Genomic DNA, 19,603 nt, shown 5'->3' on the forward strand with positions numbered 1-19,603 from the left:
CGCTGGACCCAGGATTGGGGCAACAAGTCTTGGCAAATTCAAGCCCACGCGGAGGACCTAAAATGGCGTCTGGAGTGGACCAGGAGGGTCCGGGGTGCTCCTCTTTTGGAAGGGAGCAAGGGCCAGTCTGGAGCAACCAGACCAGCAGTGTTGTCGTCGTTGATCGTCGTCGGGAAGGCCACAAGCCAGCGGGCTAGTAGCCAGACAACGGGGTGAGCAGCAAAAAGCAGAAGGGCCCCACGCAGATCTCGTGGATGCTGGGAGGCTGGACTTCGGTGCTGGAGCTGCTCAGGGTCGGGGCTTCTCGGACCCCAAAGCACTCACCAGAGGATCCCTCGGCGGTCGTGCGGGATAGAAGTCGTGCAGTTCTGATGATGGCCGGTCCCTCGAGGTCTCGTCGCACCTACGGTTCTCAGCTTAGCTGTAGAGGTAGGTAGAGGTCAGAGGTGCCAGGGAAGCCGGGTCTCGTCGTGCTGGTCGGTCGGATTCCTGAGGAAGGACGTGCAGCAAACCGCAGAGTTCTTAGATGGTGCCTGCGGGTGCAGGGTGACTACTCCTTAGCCACAAGGGAGAAATCTTGAGAAGAAGTCGAGAGTTCCTTTCGTAGAAAGTAGTTTCTTGATTCAAAGATGATCTAATTTGGAAGGGTCCCCGCTCCTGCCTTTATCCTAAAGAAAGGGGTGGGTACGCGACTAGGTCCTGCCCTAGGGGTGGGACTAGGAAGGGGGGTGGTTACACCCCTCTCCCATGCCAGACTTTCCCCAGGCCAGGGGCTGGTGTGCCCCTGGAACTGGTTCTAGCCGGCAGATGCGTAGTGAGCACCGGGGTGCCACTTGCAGTCACCTTCCTGTAAAGCCCTGCCTACCCAGGATACACAAAACCCTGTCTGGGATGGTGCTAGCACCGCCCCTGACAGGAAACCCTTTGTCCAAGCTCTCCTCGCTGGAAGGACTCCCAGCAGCAGGAGGTCAGACTCGTGTCTGTGGTGGCAGCATCCATTTTGTGGAGCTGAGGCTTCAGTTAACTTTAACCGGGGTTCACAGTTACATACATGTCGTGTCCCTCTAGAAGGGTGGAATGCTAACCCCGTCGCCAGAATTGGCGAGGGGTTAGTATTCCAATTCGTATGACACCTTACTCGACATGTTTTGATACAGCAATACCAGAGATAGCATTTAACCGCGAGGATTATAATGCACTTAAGAGTATATGGTATGCGTTATCATGGAACAGCTAACGGACTTGGTTCCGCAAGCTGCAAACGGGCTCAGCTCATGCCAGAGCACCATCTCACACGATTCCAAGCACTCTGCCTTCAGGATTGTCAAGGCCTGCCATAGGAGTGACTGATCGGAATCTGTGTGTCCATTTTAGGGTTAGATATAGGTATACTATATCTAAAGCAAAGGGTGATTACACCACCTTGCCCCAGCTGTCGTGCAGCCAGTTGTGTCAGATTTAGATGGCCATCCAGAGGTGGCATAATACATGCTTCAGCCCCTGGTAGGCCCTGGGTACACCTATGCCCTGAGTTACAGGGTCTGATAAGGTGGCCCAGTACCAATTGGAAATGTACCTAAGGTACATGGAATCCATTTTACAGAGAGAGCAGTACGCCTGGGGTCCTGATTGGCAGGGTCCCAGGCCAACTAAGTCGGAAAACCAGCAAAACACCAGGCAAAAAGTTGGGGGCAACCATAGTCAGGTATCCACCTTCCTACAGTTGAGGCTTGCCCTTAGTGATAGTGGTTGTCATCTTGGCAGCATTCCGTCTGTCTACGAAATCGATTTACTCTGGGTGTCAGGCAACGTTTATAGCCTGGTGCAATGCCCTTTGGGTTGATTTTCTGCCCTCCAAACTTCATTCTATACTGCTTTGTTCTTTCTTTGGATCAGCAAGGCCTTCACCGGCCAAGTTATTTGTATTGTGTATTGTATTGTAGCAGTTTTTATTGAGCGCGATTGCTGCCCGCAGGCGTCCAAGCGCTGGGTAGAGGGAAAGTGACTGAAGGAGCTTAAGGTATATAAGATTGAGCAAACAACGGTGTTTTTAAGTTTTTCCGGAATGCAAGTAGGTCAGGGTTGGAGCGGAGTGTGATGGGAAGAGCATTCCATAGCCTAGCGGTGTTCAAGGAAAACATCCTGCCTCCAGATCTGGCTCGCTTCACCCCAGGCACAACGGCCAGGAAAGCCTCTGAAGACCGAAGGTTCCTTTTAGGGTGGTAGGGGGTGACCAGGCCAGTGTTTATGGCAGGTCCCGTCTTCCAAAAGGTGCGATGTGCCAGGCATAGCGCTTTGAAGGACACTCTCTGCTTCACTGGCAGCCAGTGGAGGCTCTTCAGAGCAGATCTGGCCGATTGGGTCCATGGAATTTTCAGCAAAGTGCGTGCTGCACAGTTCTGAACAATTTGCAGTTTCCTGAGGGTCATCTCCGGGGCCCCTAGGTATAAAGCATTATTTGAGTCCAGGCGAGATTGAATCAGACCTTGGACTGCCACCTTTTTGGCCTCTAGGGGAAGTAACGGGAGCACCTTCCTCAGAATTCTGAGTAGGCCAAAGCAGGTGGCGGACAGTTTTTTGGCCTGGGTGGAAAAGGAAAGTTTATCATCTAGCCATACTCCCAGGCTTTTGACACTTTCTTTGTGAGTGGGCGGGGGACCCAGAGCACTGGGCCATAGGGAGGTGAAAGACATAGGAGAGGTTGGGCCCAGGAGCATGAGCTCCGTCTTTTCTCCATTCAGCTTAAGGGAGGAGTTGGTCATCCAGCCCTTCACGTCCACTAGGCAGTTTAACAGGTCTGCTGGGGAGTGAGTATTGTTTTCCGTTGCCAGCGAGACCACAAGCTGGGTGTCGTCGGCATATGACACGATTTTAATGCCATATGGTTCGACAACACCCGCCAGCGGCCTCATGTAGACGTTGAACAATACAGGGCTCAGGGAAGAGCCCTGTGGCACTCCGCAGCTCAAGAGTTTCCTGGAGGACACCGTCTTTCCATCAAAGATCTGAAACGACCTCCCAGACAGAAAGGACTCGAACCACCTTAAAGCGTCACCTGAAACTCCGATGTTGTGGAGACGGTCTAGCAAGGTGGTATAGCTGACCGTATCGAAGGCGGCACTTAGGTCAAGGAGGATCACTGCCACCGATCCTCCCTGGTCTAGTATCCTTCTAGTTTCTTCGGTGACTGCTAACAAGGCGGTTTCAGTACCATGTTTTGGTCTAAAGCCTGTCTGGGAAGTATGTAGTAGAGAGTGGTCCTCCAGGAACTGGACCAGCTGCTCAGCAGTCTTATGATGTTTGCCAGATCAGCCCCATCCACTTTTAAAGCCACAAGTTATGCATTTGATCAGTAAATGCCGGCTGCATGCTGGGGCGCTATTCCCATGGCCTTTGGGATTTGGTGGCTCATGGGGTCCTAGGACCCTCCAGAAACCCAGGGTTTGCTGCAGTGCAGATCTTCAACCTGTCCACAACCAGGCCATGCAGGACTGTTGTGACATTTTTTTTATAAACAAACAAGGGAACCCAATGGGTGACTAAGGACCCTGGGTGTCAATTATTTAAACAAACCATGGTCCTTAGCATGAAAATGTAAAATCAAATGATGATATAGACCAAGGTAGATGCTATATAAGTCCTATGTCCAGCCAGACATGGAAATGTAATGTGTCAATGTATTTAAAGGTGACATAAAATATGCAAACAACAATGAAACGGGACACAATCCTGCACCCGGTACAGCGAACAAAGAACACAATTTGGAACAAAAATAACAGAACAAACAAACTACAGGCAAAAACTGGAGCTGTGGTAGCTTGTGCTAATCGTATAATGTGACTAGCTAAACCAAATAGTGGCCGCAATAATTATACATATTAGCCATTGTGGTACTATTTTATATTGTCGACGTTTCGATCCCAAGCTCTTTAGATAAAAGGGATCATCATCAGGACTAAGGAAATAAGGTTTGCCTGGTATACACCAAAATGCCTATTGATTTAAACAGGGAAACAAAGAATAAAGACATGGCAAAAGAATAATGTGTAACGGAACAATATTTAAAAACAGGTCAGATTATTGAGACGGATAACGGATTAAAAACGAATCAGCAACTGGTTTAAGCGAGGCACCCCAAGCAATACAACTAGAAGCGCGAATGATTGCGAAAATACAGCAATCATGAGGCAATACAACTAGTGGCACAAATGATTACGAAAGTCCAGCATTCATGAGGCAATTTAATTATGCAGCGGGTGATGGAAGAATTGAAACGTTGAGTCTAGGTGAATTTAAACCAAAACTAAGTAAACCGTAAAGTGTTGGCAAGAAGAGTAGGCAACCCGAGCCGGGTGCAGTTACCGCGAAGGCCATAACTGGGCTGATGGCGTCTGGAGTTGCGGCAACCACTATGGAGATTAGGTGAACGGCAGGGCATAATTGAAGGGAATAGATGTGAAAGTGAGGACAGGATTGGCGTCAGTGTATTTGACGGTGACATGCCGATACTGAGATACGATCACAAGCAGTTACTCAAAACAGGTCAGAAATTTAGTATGCGGGAGAACAGCTTACCGGACAGTTGGGCCGGTTGCAAGGATGGTGACGAAAAGAAGTGACGAGCCCATGCGACGCTTATGTCTGGGATGGCCACGGCGCTTTTCTGGGAAGGAATAAGGAAAGGCAACCTAAGAATAGTTCCATGTGACGAGAACGGTAGAACGGGAGAATAGAAAAGGGCGCATACCATATGCCCGTGGTCCAATTCGTGTTAAGAGTTAAGTTGATGTCGTAGAGCTTCATATGAAACTGGGGTTTTCGTCCAGGGCGCTGCCTCCGCGATCAGGGAGGTGTGTTCAGCGAGGGCCGGGCGTGCTCTGTGGGGTAGAGAGGGAGAAAGGAAAAATGTGTTACCGGGTTGCTGTACCTGGTGCTGGATTGCGTCCCGTTTCATTGTTGTTTGGATATTTTATGTCACCTTTAAATACATTGACACATTAAATTTCCATGTCCGGCTGGACATAGGTCTTATATAGCACCTTGGTCTATATCATCATTTGATTTTACATTTTCATGCCAAGGACTGTTGTGACATGGCCAAGTTCACAATTCATTGTGGCTTGGACATCACGGATTCCATCCGATGGGCCATAGCACCAATGTAGCCATTCGCCGCCACTCTTGGCTGGGTCCAATGTTTTTTCAGGTGATGGCCAGTCATCTCTAAACGACATGCCCGTTGATGTTAAGGTACAGGTAGACTGCTCTTGAATGGTTCAAGGAGAGCAGGGCCATGGCACTCTCCCTCATCTTGTCGGACCCACCTCGCCAACGGCATCAGGCCTACCATTACTTTTGCGGCTTCAGCAGCGATGTCCCATACCGCCAGCCAGTACAACCTCCACAAGGTGTCCATCAGTTTCGCAGTAGAGGTGGTGGTGCCCCCCACCTCTGCAGTCAAGGCCAATGGGCAACCCTGTCCACTACTCACACTGCAGCTCCACCTGCCAAGCCTCTTTTATATTGTAGCACATCAAAATCTAATGCAGAAAGTTAATCCAAATGACCCCATCATATTATAAAAATACTTGGACAGTTACAAGCAGTAGCATTTTGTTTTAGGAAACCTGTGTGCTGGATGTCTAAATATGACCAACTTTACACTTACCCAAGTTATATTAAACTATAGGCGTCCTAGCTGAGTGCGGGGGACATCTCCTTCGAAGTCACACACTAATAACGAAAATTGTTCACAAGAAAAAGAGAAAAGGATAGGGCACAACCAATTTCAACGGAGAATTCTTTGGGCGTGCAAATTCAGTACCTAACTAGGGCGTAAATCCTGTGGATTCTATTCATTCTGTGTTGACCTTATGAAGCCCCTTGTTTCTGCAGTGACCCTTATATGCAGCATTGATTAAAATAATGTTCTACGGACCAGACATAAGGGGAAACATGTGGAGTGCCCTGGTGTCCCTCACCTATGGCGGGAAATGTCACAGGTATTTATTGATCAGAATGGGAATAACCTCCAATTATAGAAGTTTGGCTTAGTGTACGAGAGGGATTAACCCTTATCGGTCTCCTCCTTAACATGCACGTGCATCCATTACTCCAATTAAACTTCTTCGACAAGTATTAAAGATTCATACAGATGATGCTTAAATAGATCTTCATCAGTGGAGGAAGAAATAGACTAGACTGACATCACTAAGTACATTAGAATATTAATTGTTTGACTTTGAGCATTCTGTGACGCAATGTCACCAAAACAGAGATTTCTAGTCATGGTTGTGATATTACACTGTGAGCTCTCGCCACTCTCCATTGACCCTCATCTCCCCCTTTTCCGCTCCCTGATCGAATTCTAAAGTCAACCCTGTAGCCAAGGGTGCAATTACCAGTTTTCCATGCTTTGCAACATCCTGGAAGTTACACATATAATTGTTATGAGCACTGTGATGGGTGTACTTCAATGTGATATACACAGGGCACTCAAACAAATATGGCAGGAAGGCTGAAAAAGGCTCTAAAAACAGGGAGCAAGATTTGACCCAGACCTGAAAAAAAGAATAGCATCAAGCACACAAAGAAATCCTTCCACTTTCTCCCAGCAGCATTGAGGAATCCATCATGATATTCTGCAACAAAGCTCTACGTTATTTGAAGAAACTGGTCCCTTGCGTCGATCTGGCCAGAACTCCAAACTCCACTAAGTTGTAAGCTCAATAAGTTTGAAGGACTAAAGTAACATTGGTAGTACAAATCATACTATAAAATCCCTCAATCCTTCCATGGAATCTCAAACCACCTCATCCTCAGAAAATTACTAAACGCCTTACATTTTTTATTGAGACATTTTATTAGGTTAAGCAAAGGAATTTACTAAACATTGTAGTTATGTATATGAAGGTTAATATATTTCTTCTAAACTTTAACAGCCCCCACTATCACACTGACTGATCATAGTCCTGTCTGTATTTGATACCAGGCCAGTGCTAATCCCTTTCTGGCTCATGTATGTGTAGTATGGGTGTAAGGAAAGTTAGTCCTGAATGCTCTTTTTGAACTCTTAAGTCCTGATTGCTATTAACCATACATATTTCTAAGGGGTGCTAATTCAAGGCACCTCATGGGTTGGGGAGGGACTGAATGGTGGGCGTGGGGGGAGAGCCATAAGGATGGGGGGACTAGAGGGAGAGGGTGGGGAGGGTGGTACGGGGCAAGAAATCAAAAAAAGAAGTCTTGGATGATTTTATATATCTACTTGTACACAGCCGGAAGTTTAAGAATGTCGTTAATTCTGAAGTGTGGTACTCCTGGCAATGTTGGGCTTAATAATGGTCTGTTATCAGATTTGGGGATTAGTTATGTAGTGATTTTCCTTTGTTTAGATTTTCGAGTATGGGGGTGAAAATTATTTCCTTTAACGTAAATGGTCTAAATAATAGGAAAAAAATGAGAGCAATAGAATTATGGGCTAAAATGCAACAGCCGGATGTGATTCTGTTACAGGAAACCCACATACCCAGGTCGAAAAATGAGGAATTTTCTATGTTTAAAAGTTGGGCATCTTGTAGAGTATTATCTGCATGTTCTGAGTCACAGAAGGGAGTTGCACTATTTTTGAGTAAAAAACTAGAAGCCCAAGTGGGTCAGGTGGAGCATGATGGGATGGGCCGATGGTGTTGGGCCACCTGTGTTATTCCTAATAGAAACAATCCCCTGACGTTTGTTAGTTTTTACGCTCCAACGGAGGACAGACCAGAGGTATATGAGGAGCTTTTTCATTCCTTGTTAATGGTCAGGGGGGAAATTATCATAGGCGGGGATTTTAATATTATGATGAATAAAATGCTGGATTCATCCAGCAAGTCGATGGTTCAATATAAACCTAAATCCCTTAGATCGTTGAGGAATAATATGGCGCTTTTTAATTTATGGGACCCCTGGCGTAATCAAAACCCGGATAAAAGGGAATATACCTGTTGGTCCGGCAGGTACAAATCTTCCTCCCGAATTGATTTCTTTATAATTTCACGTCAATTTATTTTCTCCAAACAGATGATCCTCTATAACGGATTCTCAGATCACGCTATGATTATTATGGAAGTAGGATCGGTAGATAGGGTAAGAACCCCGAAGCGTTGGGTCTTCAATAAGAAATATCTGACTGATGAGACCTGGGTGGAGGGTATCAAAACAGAAATTTCAGATTTTCTCGCACGGAATGTGGGTACAGCCCCCCTCAACTATGTTTGGGACTCTCTGAAGGCATATATCCGCGGGCTAGTCATTGGGAGAGATGCAGTCGATTCATTGGCCGCCAAGAACAGGAATAAAGCGCTTCAACAGAAAATACAGGATCTGACCATACGTATGCAATATAACTTAGATAGATCGCTATATGACCAATTAATTGCGGCCAAAAGAGAGTTCTCGCAGGAGCTCTATACTCAGAGTGAGGAGATTTTTCGTAAGAGCTCTCAAAAAATCTATGAGGAAAGTAATTTTACTGGCAAACTCTTGGCGTGGCAGGCCAGAGAACAAGCCTCGTCGAATTTAATACATTCTTTGTACTCTTCTGAGACTTCTAGAAACACTTCGGATCCAATTGAAATTGGCGATATTATGGTCACACATTATAAGAAAATTTATGATACCCAAGCATCCATAGACCATCAAAATTTATTGATGTACTTGGGAAAACAATCTCTTCCCACTCTTTCTTCATTTGACCAAACGAGTATGGTGATCCCCTTCTCGCGAGAGGAAGTAGAGAAAGTAGTTCATCAGCTCCCACTTGGGAAAGCTGCTGGCAATGATGGGTTCCCCTCAGAATTTTTTTAAGTTTTTTTCAATACCTTTGCAGATTTTTTTATACAACTATTAAATTTTATGTTGATGGGCGGACATGTTCCGGATTCATTTCGGGAAGGAACAGTGGTAAGCTTTCTTAAAAAGGGCAAATCCCCGACAGACCCGAACTCTTATAGACCCATCACGTTATTGAACACAGATTATAAAATTACCACTAAACTATTATCCACTCGTTTTAATTCTTTTGCCGCAGATTTGATTCATGGAGATCAAAATGGGTTTGTTGCCGGAAGGCAGCTGTTGACCAATACTCATTTTCTAACGGAGGCTCTTGATTTCTTTGAAGCACGAAAGATCCCAGCATTAATTTTATTATTTGATGCTGAAAAAGCCTTTGATTTGGTGGTATGGGAGACACTTTTTGTTATTTTACAGCACTTCGGCATTCCAGATGTAATAATAGATCTAATACGGAATCTTTATTCTGGGGCTAGGGCCAATATCATTATCAATACAGAATCAGTGGGACTTGTTTCGGTGAAACGTGGCACTAGACAAGGCTGCCCACTGTCCCCGATATTATTTGCTTTTTTCATAGAGCCGTTAGCTACTGCAATTAGGAAAGCTCCACTGTTACTTCCCCCTATTAACCTAATGCCTAAAATCAAACTTTACGCAGACGACATAATCCTGCTAATTAGGCCAGAAATACAATGTCAAGCTCAGGCCCTACAAATTTTCGAAGAGTTTGAGGTTCTGGGGGGATATAGGATAAATAAAAAAAAAACTGAAATTATAGTGTGCGGGGGCATTAAGCCTGTAATTCATCCCGACCTAAAGTCTTGCATTAATAATAAACCAAAAAGATACTTGGGGATATGGTTTTCATCTTCAGTTGCTGATCTTTATAGTTTGAATTTTGTACCAATGCTGCAGAAAGTCCGAGCAATGTTTGAAAGATGGAATTCCCTACCATTAACTATTATGGGACGTGTTGCTCTAATTAAGATGTCGGTTCTTCCGCTGTTCAACTTTCTATTTTCAACTATTTCTTGCGCTCTGCCTGGCTCATTTTTCTCTAAGGCTGAATCTTTGTTTTCTTCCTTTATATGGGCTAAAAAGACACCACGCATTGCTTTGCATACTTTATTTGAGGATAAGGAACAAGGAGGGCTTGCTCTTCCCAATCTGAAAGACTATTATAATGCTTATTTGGCTCAATTTTTGACTAGATTTAAGGACAATACCCAACAACTTTTTATCAATTTTTTCTATGATTTGATTTGTAAAGAAGCTCAGATTCCCTCACCGCTTCAAGATTTCAAATCACCAAAAACAGTTAGGTATAAGGTTTTGCACTGGTTTTTTAAAAGACGCACAGCACTTCTAAAGAGGCACTCTCTCTCATTTCTCAATATATTCTCTCCCATTAGCTCAGTTTTTTCATTCTTTGGGGTGGATATTAATTTGGAGTTAGTAGAAAAATGGCAGAAAATAGGGTTCAGGAAACTGGATGATTTTTTAAAAAATGATACCTGGATTAGGATGTCAGATTTGACGGCCCGGGTTCAGGGCAATTTTATATTACTGGGCGCATATAAGCTGATTTATGGTGTTTTGCTTCAATTAGATCCCACACATCTTTCCCCCCCTGATTCACTATTCACTGAACTTTTTCTGTCAATACTAGAAAGGAAGCCAGGGGAGTGGAAACGACGTTTAACCATGAACAGGGATCCGAATTTATGTGGCAAAGCAAGTAATAAATGGCTAGACCAGGAAAACATGGTACTAACGCCCGCCGCATGGAAAAGAATTAATGTGTTGAATTTTTCTGCATTGAGAGGGGCCAATTGGCGCAGAATGCTGTTTTTCAGTAAATGGCTTCTGTATTTTACCCCGGTCAAAATTCATAAGATGTATCCTGAATGCTCTTCGAATTGTTATAGGTGTTTACAGCATGACTCTGCTAATTGGTCGCATGTGGTTGCTAAATGTCCTAAAATTGTTCCTTTCTGGGAAAATATATTTACGTCTCTGCAAAACCAGTGCGAAATCCCAATTTCTGTTAACTATAAAATGATTTTGTATGGATTCGATCCTGAAATAATGCTAGAAGGGCATTTAGTTAAATTCATATATATCGCTATGGCTGTGGCAAGATCATTAATTCTTCAAAATTGGCGATCGCAATATTGCCCCAACATACACGAATGGCGTTATAAAATGCAAAAAGTTAGAAACAGCGAACAAGTGTATGCTCAAAGAGTGGGGTCGATTCGGAAGTTCGAGAAGATATGGGGTTCATTCTGTATTGATGTTAATTAAGCCTGCGGGCATATAGGGTTTTTTTATTTTTATTTTTATTTTTTTATTTTTTTATTTTCCCTTTCTACTTTGTGTTCCCCTATCTCCCTTCAGTATTTATCTTCATTGTTCAAATTTACTGTCATGGTGATATGTGTGCTCTCTAATTTTTGATGTTCTGTATACATTCGGGTTAATTAACGTTATGCTTTTCTGTGTCCAAGACTTCAATAAAAAATATAAAAAAAAAAAATTAAAAAAAATACATATTTCTGGTGGCACCTTGTATACAGCCAGATTCAACCAGTTTCTCTCTGAGAGTATGCTCCATCAACATAATATCCTGCATATTCACATCCTACATGCTCTCAGAAGCTGCTTAATCTTTTCCCACAGTAATGTAACCAACTGGGACCATATTACTCGCAGGGTGTACCTTCCCTGTTTGCCCCAGAGTGTACCTTTCAAACATGTAAAGTGCACCCATTTATGGTGAATGAGCTGCCCTCAGGGGAGCTGCGAAATCGAGCTGCCCTGGAGGCAGCACGTTTAAGTGAAATAGAGAGCGGCTGTGCACAAGCTGATCCCCGTTTCATTGTGCAGGTGACAACCTGCCTACACTTTGAAGAGGGCAGCGAGATCCCCTTGCAGACGGGTGCAATGAGTGACTGCACCCTATTGCTGGTAGTTCCTGGGGGGTCCACAGGACCCCATTTCCCCCTTCGTGAGGTCTGCCCTCTGTGGGCATACTGACAGTGAACCACCTTTTTGTGGTAGCTTATAGCTTCTTTGCACCTGCATCGATAATACAGCGCGGGTGACAAGGAAGAGAGACGCCCCATGCAAATGAGGCAACACCCTCTCACAGTAGTGCTGGTGCACATGTGCTCAAGCGCTGTCAGTATAACAGAGAGGCGCACTAGCATCTGCTGCCCCTTTTGTAATACCAAAATGCCCTGGGGGCACACAGTCAGCACACACGCCTGTTTCGTCCCCAGGGCACTTTGTGTAATACAGCCTCAGATTGGCTACACTTTTCATCTGTGCACTCCTAATCTTTCCCTCCACTTCAGTATGCTGAAAGATGTTGCCTACTCTGACCCCCTAAAGTTAAGTGTAATATGTAAGCCTAGAATGTTCTTGATAGTGTTTCGTACCTTTAGCCAAATAAGTTTTATTTTCAGGCTTCTCCACCAATGTGAAGTAGGTCTCTTCCCTCCACACGGTTCTTGCAACTTATCTCAGATGAAGTTCCATTTATCTCATCAATTCACTAGCTACATCATCTACAATAACATCACAACTGGCACCATGCCTAACTGGCCGCCAAGTTCACCATCTCTAGTGACTGCTGATATACCCAGCCAGAACCACCAGGCTGGAGAGGAAAAAGTATTTAAAAAAATGAAAGAAAACAGGTTGTCTCAACCTAGTCACCTAGGATCTAGAACCATATTACCATTTATCAGGACTGCCCCCAAACCTATTTCAGTATTTAAAAAACTGAAGTTGCCCTTTTTTAAAGGACACTACGTCACAGTGCACTTGCAGGCCACTTGCACTCTCAGAACCCAGCTGTATCTTTGCCTTTGAACCTGAACAGCACTCAACCTGTTTTCAACTAGATTTGTGCTGTGTAAATACCATATAGCATAGATATTTCTGATGCAGCAGGGAATGCAAGTCTAAGCTAATGTCTGAAAGATTCAGGAGTCTTTCCCCCACCTCAGCTGCTATTGAGGTAGTGATTGTAATCTGGTGTAATTTTCCAGCACATTTAAAAAAACAATGCTGTATTTGTCTCGCTGTAGGAACTATGTTCTTGTCCTTACTTCTGGCCCAGTTGGGAATCTGCTTTGGGACATACACTACCCCTGGCTGTGCCCTGTGTGCTCAACTAAGCACCACTTCCACTGTGGTGTATGTATCACTTTCAAATCACCATCAATCTGTAACCACAGCCCTAAGCATCAATGGGCCCCAAACCGCCTTACTCATTCAAGGACCAAGCCCCATCAGTAAACTCTTTCTTGACTAGTCATGCGATGAACACATCCCACTGCACCCTGTCCTTGCCAGTGATGTAGAAGAGAAGTGACACTTTACTTCTCTCTTGGTGGTTGAAACCTTAATTGCGAGCACCTCGGTCTTATTAGCATTAGCTCTTCTATTGCTGCTGACATCCAGCTTCACTGATTGGTTTGTCCCTGCTTCTCCTAGCTTCGATCTCTGCTTTATTTTGAGCCTCCTTCCCTGAGAATAGGCTGCCTTGTCCCAGCAGCTCCACGTTGCTCAATACTCTGTGAAGTCACCACACTTCTGGGTATGTGTGTTATAGCAGAAGCAGTCTTATGTCTTCCACAGCAGTCCCTTACATAATGGCCCTCCATTAATCCCTCCCCTCGTGCCGGGCTACGTTGCCCTCCTCTGGGCCTCGCACTGTACCGCCACTGGCTTCCTAACCACCATGCTGGCGTTTATGGGTGTACATGTACCTCTAAGGTTAGTCTCTGTGCCCCCACACCCTGGATCACCAGCCTTCTGCTCCTCCTTACACCACTCTGATTTGCTTCAGTTAGGCCTCAGGCTGGTGATGTGCTACTACTGCCAGTCTGATAATGAGTAGGCCTTGGCTGAGTGACCCAAAAACTACACGGAGTTTGCAAGCAGTGGAGTGCATTGGGTCATGCTGGTCACACTGAATTATAGCGCCGGGTGTTTGTCTCGCACTGGAAAATCAGCACAAACCGCACCATACAAGAGGGTGTTGCTTCTTTCTGCTGCTTGAGTAGATTTCTACTCGAGTGGCAGCTTCCTCAAACTGATGGGTTCTCAGCGCGAGTGGTCACAACCATCCGTATTGAGAAACCTCGCTGGCAGGGGGTCTAGCGTTTAATTTTCCCTGTTCGGCAACGTAATGTTTTTCATTAGTGGAGCAGAGCTTTTCGGAACTCCATCTGCTCCGTGGAGCACAGAAAATTCGGCGAATGGTGCGGAGTTCACTGCTGGGGTCTAATTAGGAGATCTCTTCTAGCTCCAGGCCTTATCCCACAATCCTCATTTGTCTCTTTCTACTTTGGGTTTGTTGGATCGGCTCCAGGTGAAATACAGCAAAACCTCATTCACATGCAAATGGTCTTTTGAAAGACCTGTGATGTTCTCAGGTGGGGCTGTGTGTCTGTGCGCGCTGGGTAAGCTGTCTCAGCCCGGGCACACTCAAACAGGGTGAGATGACAGAGGGTGACAGAGGCAGGTAGAGGGACAGAGACAGACGGAGGGAGGGAAAGGGAGACCGAGACATGGAGACAGAGAAAGAGAGACAGACAGAGGGAGGAGGGCGACAGAGGGGGGAGGGCGACAGAGGAAGGAGTGCGACAGAGTGAGTGAAGGTAGTGAGTGAAGGTAGTGAGTGAAGGTAGTGAGTGAAGGTAGTGAGTGAAGGTAGTGAGTGAAGGTAGTGAGGGAAGGGAGTGAGGGAAGGGAGTGAGGGAAGGGAGTGAGGGAAGGGAGTGAGGGAAGGGAGTGAGGGAAGGGAGTGAGGGAAGGGAGTGAGGGAAGGGAGTGAGGGAAGGGAGTGAGGGAAGGGAGGGAGAGTGAGGGAGGGAAGGGGAGTGAGGGAGGGAAGGGGAGTGAGGGAGGGAAGGGGAGTGAGGGAAGGGGAGGGAGAGGGGGAGGGAAGGGGAGTGAGGGAAGGGGAGGGAGGGTGAGAGAAGGGGAGTGAGGGAGGGAGAGGGGGAGGGAAGGTGAGGGGTGGAAGGAGAGGAGAGGAAAGGGGAGGGAGGGAGAAGGAAGGGGAGGGAGGGAGAAGGAAGGAGAGGGAAGGAGAGGTAGAGGGAGTGAGACAGTCAGAGTGAGTGCGACAGAGGGAGACAGGGAGATAGAGGGAGGGAGGCAGATCTATAGATGGATGGATAGATAGATAGATAGATAGATAGATAGATAGATAGATAGATAGATAGATAGATAGATAGATGCCGGGTCTGGTAGCTCAGTGGACGAAGGCGTCCACTGCAGGGACCTGTGTTCAACCTCATGGTCAGTTATTTTTGTTGCTCTAGCCCCGCCCCTCCCCCACTGACCCCGCCCCCACCGGTGCGGCCCTCAGATACAAACCACACTGTAAATTTGGCCCCTGAGAGAAAGTTTGTGAGTACCCATGCTCTACAGCAGGGGTCTCCAAACCGGTCCTGGAGGGCCGGATTCATGCCAGATTTTTAAATTTTTACATGTATCTCAATGGGGATATCCAAAAAATCTGCCATGGATCCGGCCCTCCAGGACCGGTTTGGAGACCCCTGCTCTACAGGGTCAGTAGGTAGAAAATGTCAGACAAGTTCCTGGCTACCTGCGCCTCATTTGAGAATGAATTTTTCTCCTCCTTTTTGTAATGCTCCACTGCTCACCCTTCTATTGCTACTTGGTACATTCAGGGAGCCATAGGAATGTGATGCAGACTATTCTTCAGGTAAAGGCGCTATATTTGTATCCTTTAATGTTTGGGTAGGAGCTGAGTGGCAAACTCTTACTGGTACTCCATGCCAGTAGCCTCCACTACACCAAAAAATGGCCAGGTACAGGGGGTGGGAGTTGCAGAAAGAAAGTTTATTAAGGATAAGTCTTAAAGCAGCGAAAGCCTTTTTGTGTATCATGAAACCTAGAACTTTGTGTCATATAATTTTCATCTTTTTTAGATGTACAATCAACATTTGCATATATTGTAAGTGAACTGTCTCATGAAATGTATTTCTATTCTAGCTTCTGAACAATGCTGTGTAGTATATCCAGTAAGCACTTTCTATTAGAAATAACGTTTTTTCATCTTTTCCTTGCAATGTACTGATTTGAAACCTTTCTACATCTACATCAACCAGTAATTAGAAAATACTATGGAATGCTTCTTATTTCAGAGGAACAGCTCTTTTCCTGATGAGAATAATGTAGCTAGACTTCAAGAGGAGTTAATTGCAGTAAAGCTAAGGGAAGCAGAAGCCCTTATGTCACTGAAGGAACTGCGACAACAAATTAAGGACTTGGAGGAACACTGGCAGGTAAGAACTCTTAATGGGCTGCACTTTAATTCTCATTTCTTTTAACCAACCAATCAATCAGTGCTTGTAGAGCGCTGCTACTGACCCGTGGGGGGCTCAAGGCGCTGGGGTAAGGGTGGATGGGGTTTGCAGGTCCGGCTGGGCACTGTGGTTCGAATTAAGAGGGTTGCTTGGTTATAGCATGCCCTTGTATTGCAAATGTTCTGAAAATACGTATTTTTGAATAAGGTCGCAAAATACCTATCAGGATAATATTGTTTACATATTTTAAGTTTATTATTTGGGTAGAGCATTTATCTGAAGGTTCAAACCAAATAAAAGCAACTCCGTTAATACATTTGCATAGATTTATTTTTTCCATAGATTATATAAGCAAGGAGGTGTATTTTCTTTCTTTTGGACAAAGCCAATGATAGGAATCAACAATGTTCCTTCATTTTCGAGCAGCACTGGCAAAAATATTCAAAAATGCAGACGGTAGATAAGGATTAGTGACTTAACAGATGCCTAGCCCGAGCACAATAAAGGCGGCTTGTCCACAACAGAGATAAAATCCCTGGGGGAACGTCATGGGTGGCCTGTCTGTTTAAGGGTACTGCACCTTGAAGAGGTGTGCCTTATGCTTTTATTTAATTGTAGAATAGTCTTTGCTGACCTGACATTGATAGGAATGCTGTTCCAGATCCTGGGATCATGAACGGAGAAGGCATGCCTTCTAATTTGTAGGTCTCTCCTACCATGGAGTGTAAGCAGTATGGCTGAAAAAGACCTACTGTGAGCTTACAAAGAACGTACAGTGGGCTTACAGCCCACTCATTGCGTATCATAGATTGGCTTTATTTTCAATCATTTGCTTGCTTTTTATTCAAAGACTTTCTTGGGCATGTTGTTCCTTCTTGTGTTCGTTTCTCCTCCAGAGCATAGCCTCTTTACTGTCCTTTGTCTTCGCTGAATTGTGTATCCTTCACACCTCTCTTTTAGGGAATTTTTTTTTTTTTTTTGCTTAAGCACTCTAAGAGAGTGCATGTGTTGTTTTGGCACTCTCCCTCCTGTGCTTCTCCCCTGCCAGATAGCCACCTACACACTCTGTGCTACTGTCTCTCTGGTGTTGCATGCTCTCACTTCTCTTCCCCTTGTTGCAGTGTTGGATAGCAACAGCAATAGTCTTTGGGAAAGCTGATAGCTCCCAAAGTGAGATCTATTGGCTTTGTCCATGCTTGTTTCCATCTTTTAATATTTTTTCTCCAGTTTGGCATTATCCAGGCGCTTGGTCTGGCCTTGTCTGCCAGGTATGGTTAGTTTGTCTGCTAGGTAAACTGGGATCTTGTTCTTGAGGGCTTAGTGATACAGCAGATCTTGTAGAGGATCCAGGCTGGAGGGGGAAACCAGGCCTTTTAATGTGGGGGTGATGTTGAATTCCTAAAAGTCCATGAAGAGCCTTGCCACTTTGTATTCCATGGTCTGTCAGCTGAAGGATGAAGCCTTGTAGGTTTAGTTTGGACACAAAGTTTAAATCTGCGTTTGTTTGTTGCTCGTGGCAAAGAAGAGGAATTCAGTATTTGTGGGATCTAGCTTTAGCTTATTAATTAACATCAAGATTGGATGAGTTCCATCAAGAGTCTGAGGATATTTTGAGGTAGAGTTGGGTATTGCTGGATCATGATGCTGCGGTCTGCAAGAATGGATCTGAGGGGTTCTAGACACAGGTTAAAGACTATGGGACAAAGGATGGAACCCTGTGGAATGCGTGCGATCTTCTAGAACCCCTTTACACTAGTTGGCAACAGTTGGTGTTGTAAGAAAATGAGCTATTTTAAGATACTTGGAAGGAGGGTGGGAGCACACTCCCTCACATCCCAGTCCTCTATGTACCTCCATAAATACAGTGCATGATTACACTTACTTCAGTAGTAGTGTTTCATTTTTCACCCTTGTTGTTGCAGTCTGTGCCGTGTAACTCTAGACACGTGTTTCCGGATTCATTTCTTCATTAGTATAGAGCAACAAGTTGTTTTGGGGGTGCTGGAAATGCTGCCCAAAGTCTTCCCAGGTCTTAGTACCACTCATTGGGCGCAGTTGCATCAACACAAGCTCATTGGCTCCATATCGAGGGAGCCTTTTCAAACAAAAGGAAGGTGCAAGCAAACTGCCTCACATCCCAGTAATCAACTTACCTCAGTGCAGCATGGTACATGCAGTGCATGATAACACTTTCTCTAGTGGTAGTCTTTACTTTCGTTGGTGCAATCTGTGCTGCATAACTCTGTACAAGTGTTTCTGAATTCATTCCTTCATCAGTAGAGTGCAACAAGTTAATGTGGGGTGCTGGAAATGCTGCCCAGTATTTGCTCTCTTGTTTTCGGTGAAATGGCTCCTCTAGGAAGAAATAATAAGACCAAAGTGGCACCCACACAAATTTTTGTAGCGTTTTAATTTTTTGAAGGACGGAGTTAGAATATGATGATTTTGTTACTGAAACGTTTATCAAGCAGGTCCCTCTTAAAAACTTGTTGAATTTGAAATGTAAATGACAAAGTATGCCCGAATTCAAAGAAAATGAAACTGGAATTTAAATAATTTACCATAATATTTTTGTAATCACAATATTTGGTCAGGTTTCTATTGCTGCACTTAGTGCCTCAGATAGTACCTAGTGAGCAAATATGAATTATGAAATGTGTTTCAGCGACATCTGGCCCGCACTACAGGAAGATGGAAAGATCCTCCCAGAAAAAATACGATCAACGAATTGCAAGATGAATTAATGACAATCCGTTTGAGGGAAGCAGAAACGCAGGCTGGACTTAAAGAGATGAAGCAGAGAATGATGGAAATGGAAACACAGGTGAGACATAATTTTGCTACCTTATGGACCAGACTTGTTTTGTAAACATGTCCTCAATATTTTATGAAGGCAGACCCAAAGCTTAAGAACACTTAAAATGAAGCCCTTGGAACAGTCATGCTAAGGCTAATGCAGTATCATTAGGGGCTTCACAATTAGTTTTAGATCTGCAATGCCAGCTGTGTATTTCAGTGAATATGCTTGGTTGTAGCGCAATTAAATCAAGAAGTGACAAAATGGCTTAAACTTACCACATGTTTATTCGAGGAGTAATATTGACCATCTACTTTGGCACAGTTCCCTTTCTCTGTCTGGGTTTTGACAGTGTAGCTATCAAGCAGACCTACTGCTTACAATGTATATATGAGTGGGCTTTGAGTCTGACCCGTCCAACCATTGATTTTCTTTGACCGGCATCTTTCTGCCATTGGTTTGAGACGGTCATTCATGACGTGGCTCAGTCCAGTGAAGTATTAATTTCTAACTTAATGCACAAGGCTGTATGGGTGAATCCTTCCGCCTCAACTTAGATGCTTTCATTGAACTGATTGAGGGACACCTTTACAACTAGAAACCTCTCTTT

General features: G+C 44.8%; 1 protein-coding gene across 5 annotated transcripts in view; it reads left to right on the forward strand.

The window, feature by feature from the left end:
• The window catches only part of EVI5 (ecotropic viral integration site 5), a 1,064,947-nt gene that overhangs the window by 611,206 nt on the left and 434,138 nt on the right, over window positions 1–19,603 (forward strand). For all 5 annotated transcript variants that reach the window (XM_086953930.1, XM_086953933.1, XM_086953929.1 and 2 more), the window contains 2 exons: window positions 16,035–16,175; window positions 18,862–19,020. In XM_086953930.1, the coding sequence (XP_086810056.1) occupies window positions 16,035–16,175; window positions 18,862–19,020 (300 nt within the window). The remainder of the gene's footprint in view (window positions 1–16,034; window positions 16,176–18,861; window positions 19,021–19,603) is intronic.

This window comes from Lissotriton vulgaris, chromosome 1_1, assembly GCF_964263255.1.
Source record: "Lissotriton vulgaris chromosome 1_1, aLisVul1.2, whole genome shotgun sequence".
In the NCBI taxonomy this organism is placed as follows: domain Eukaryota; kingdom Metazoa; phylum Chordata; class Amphibia; order Caudata; family Salamandridae; genus Lissotriton; species Lissotriton vulgaris.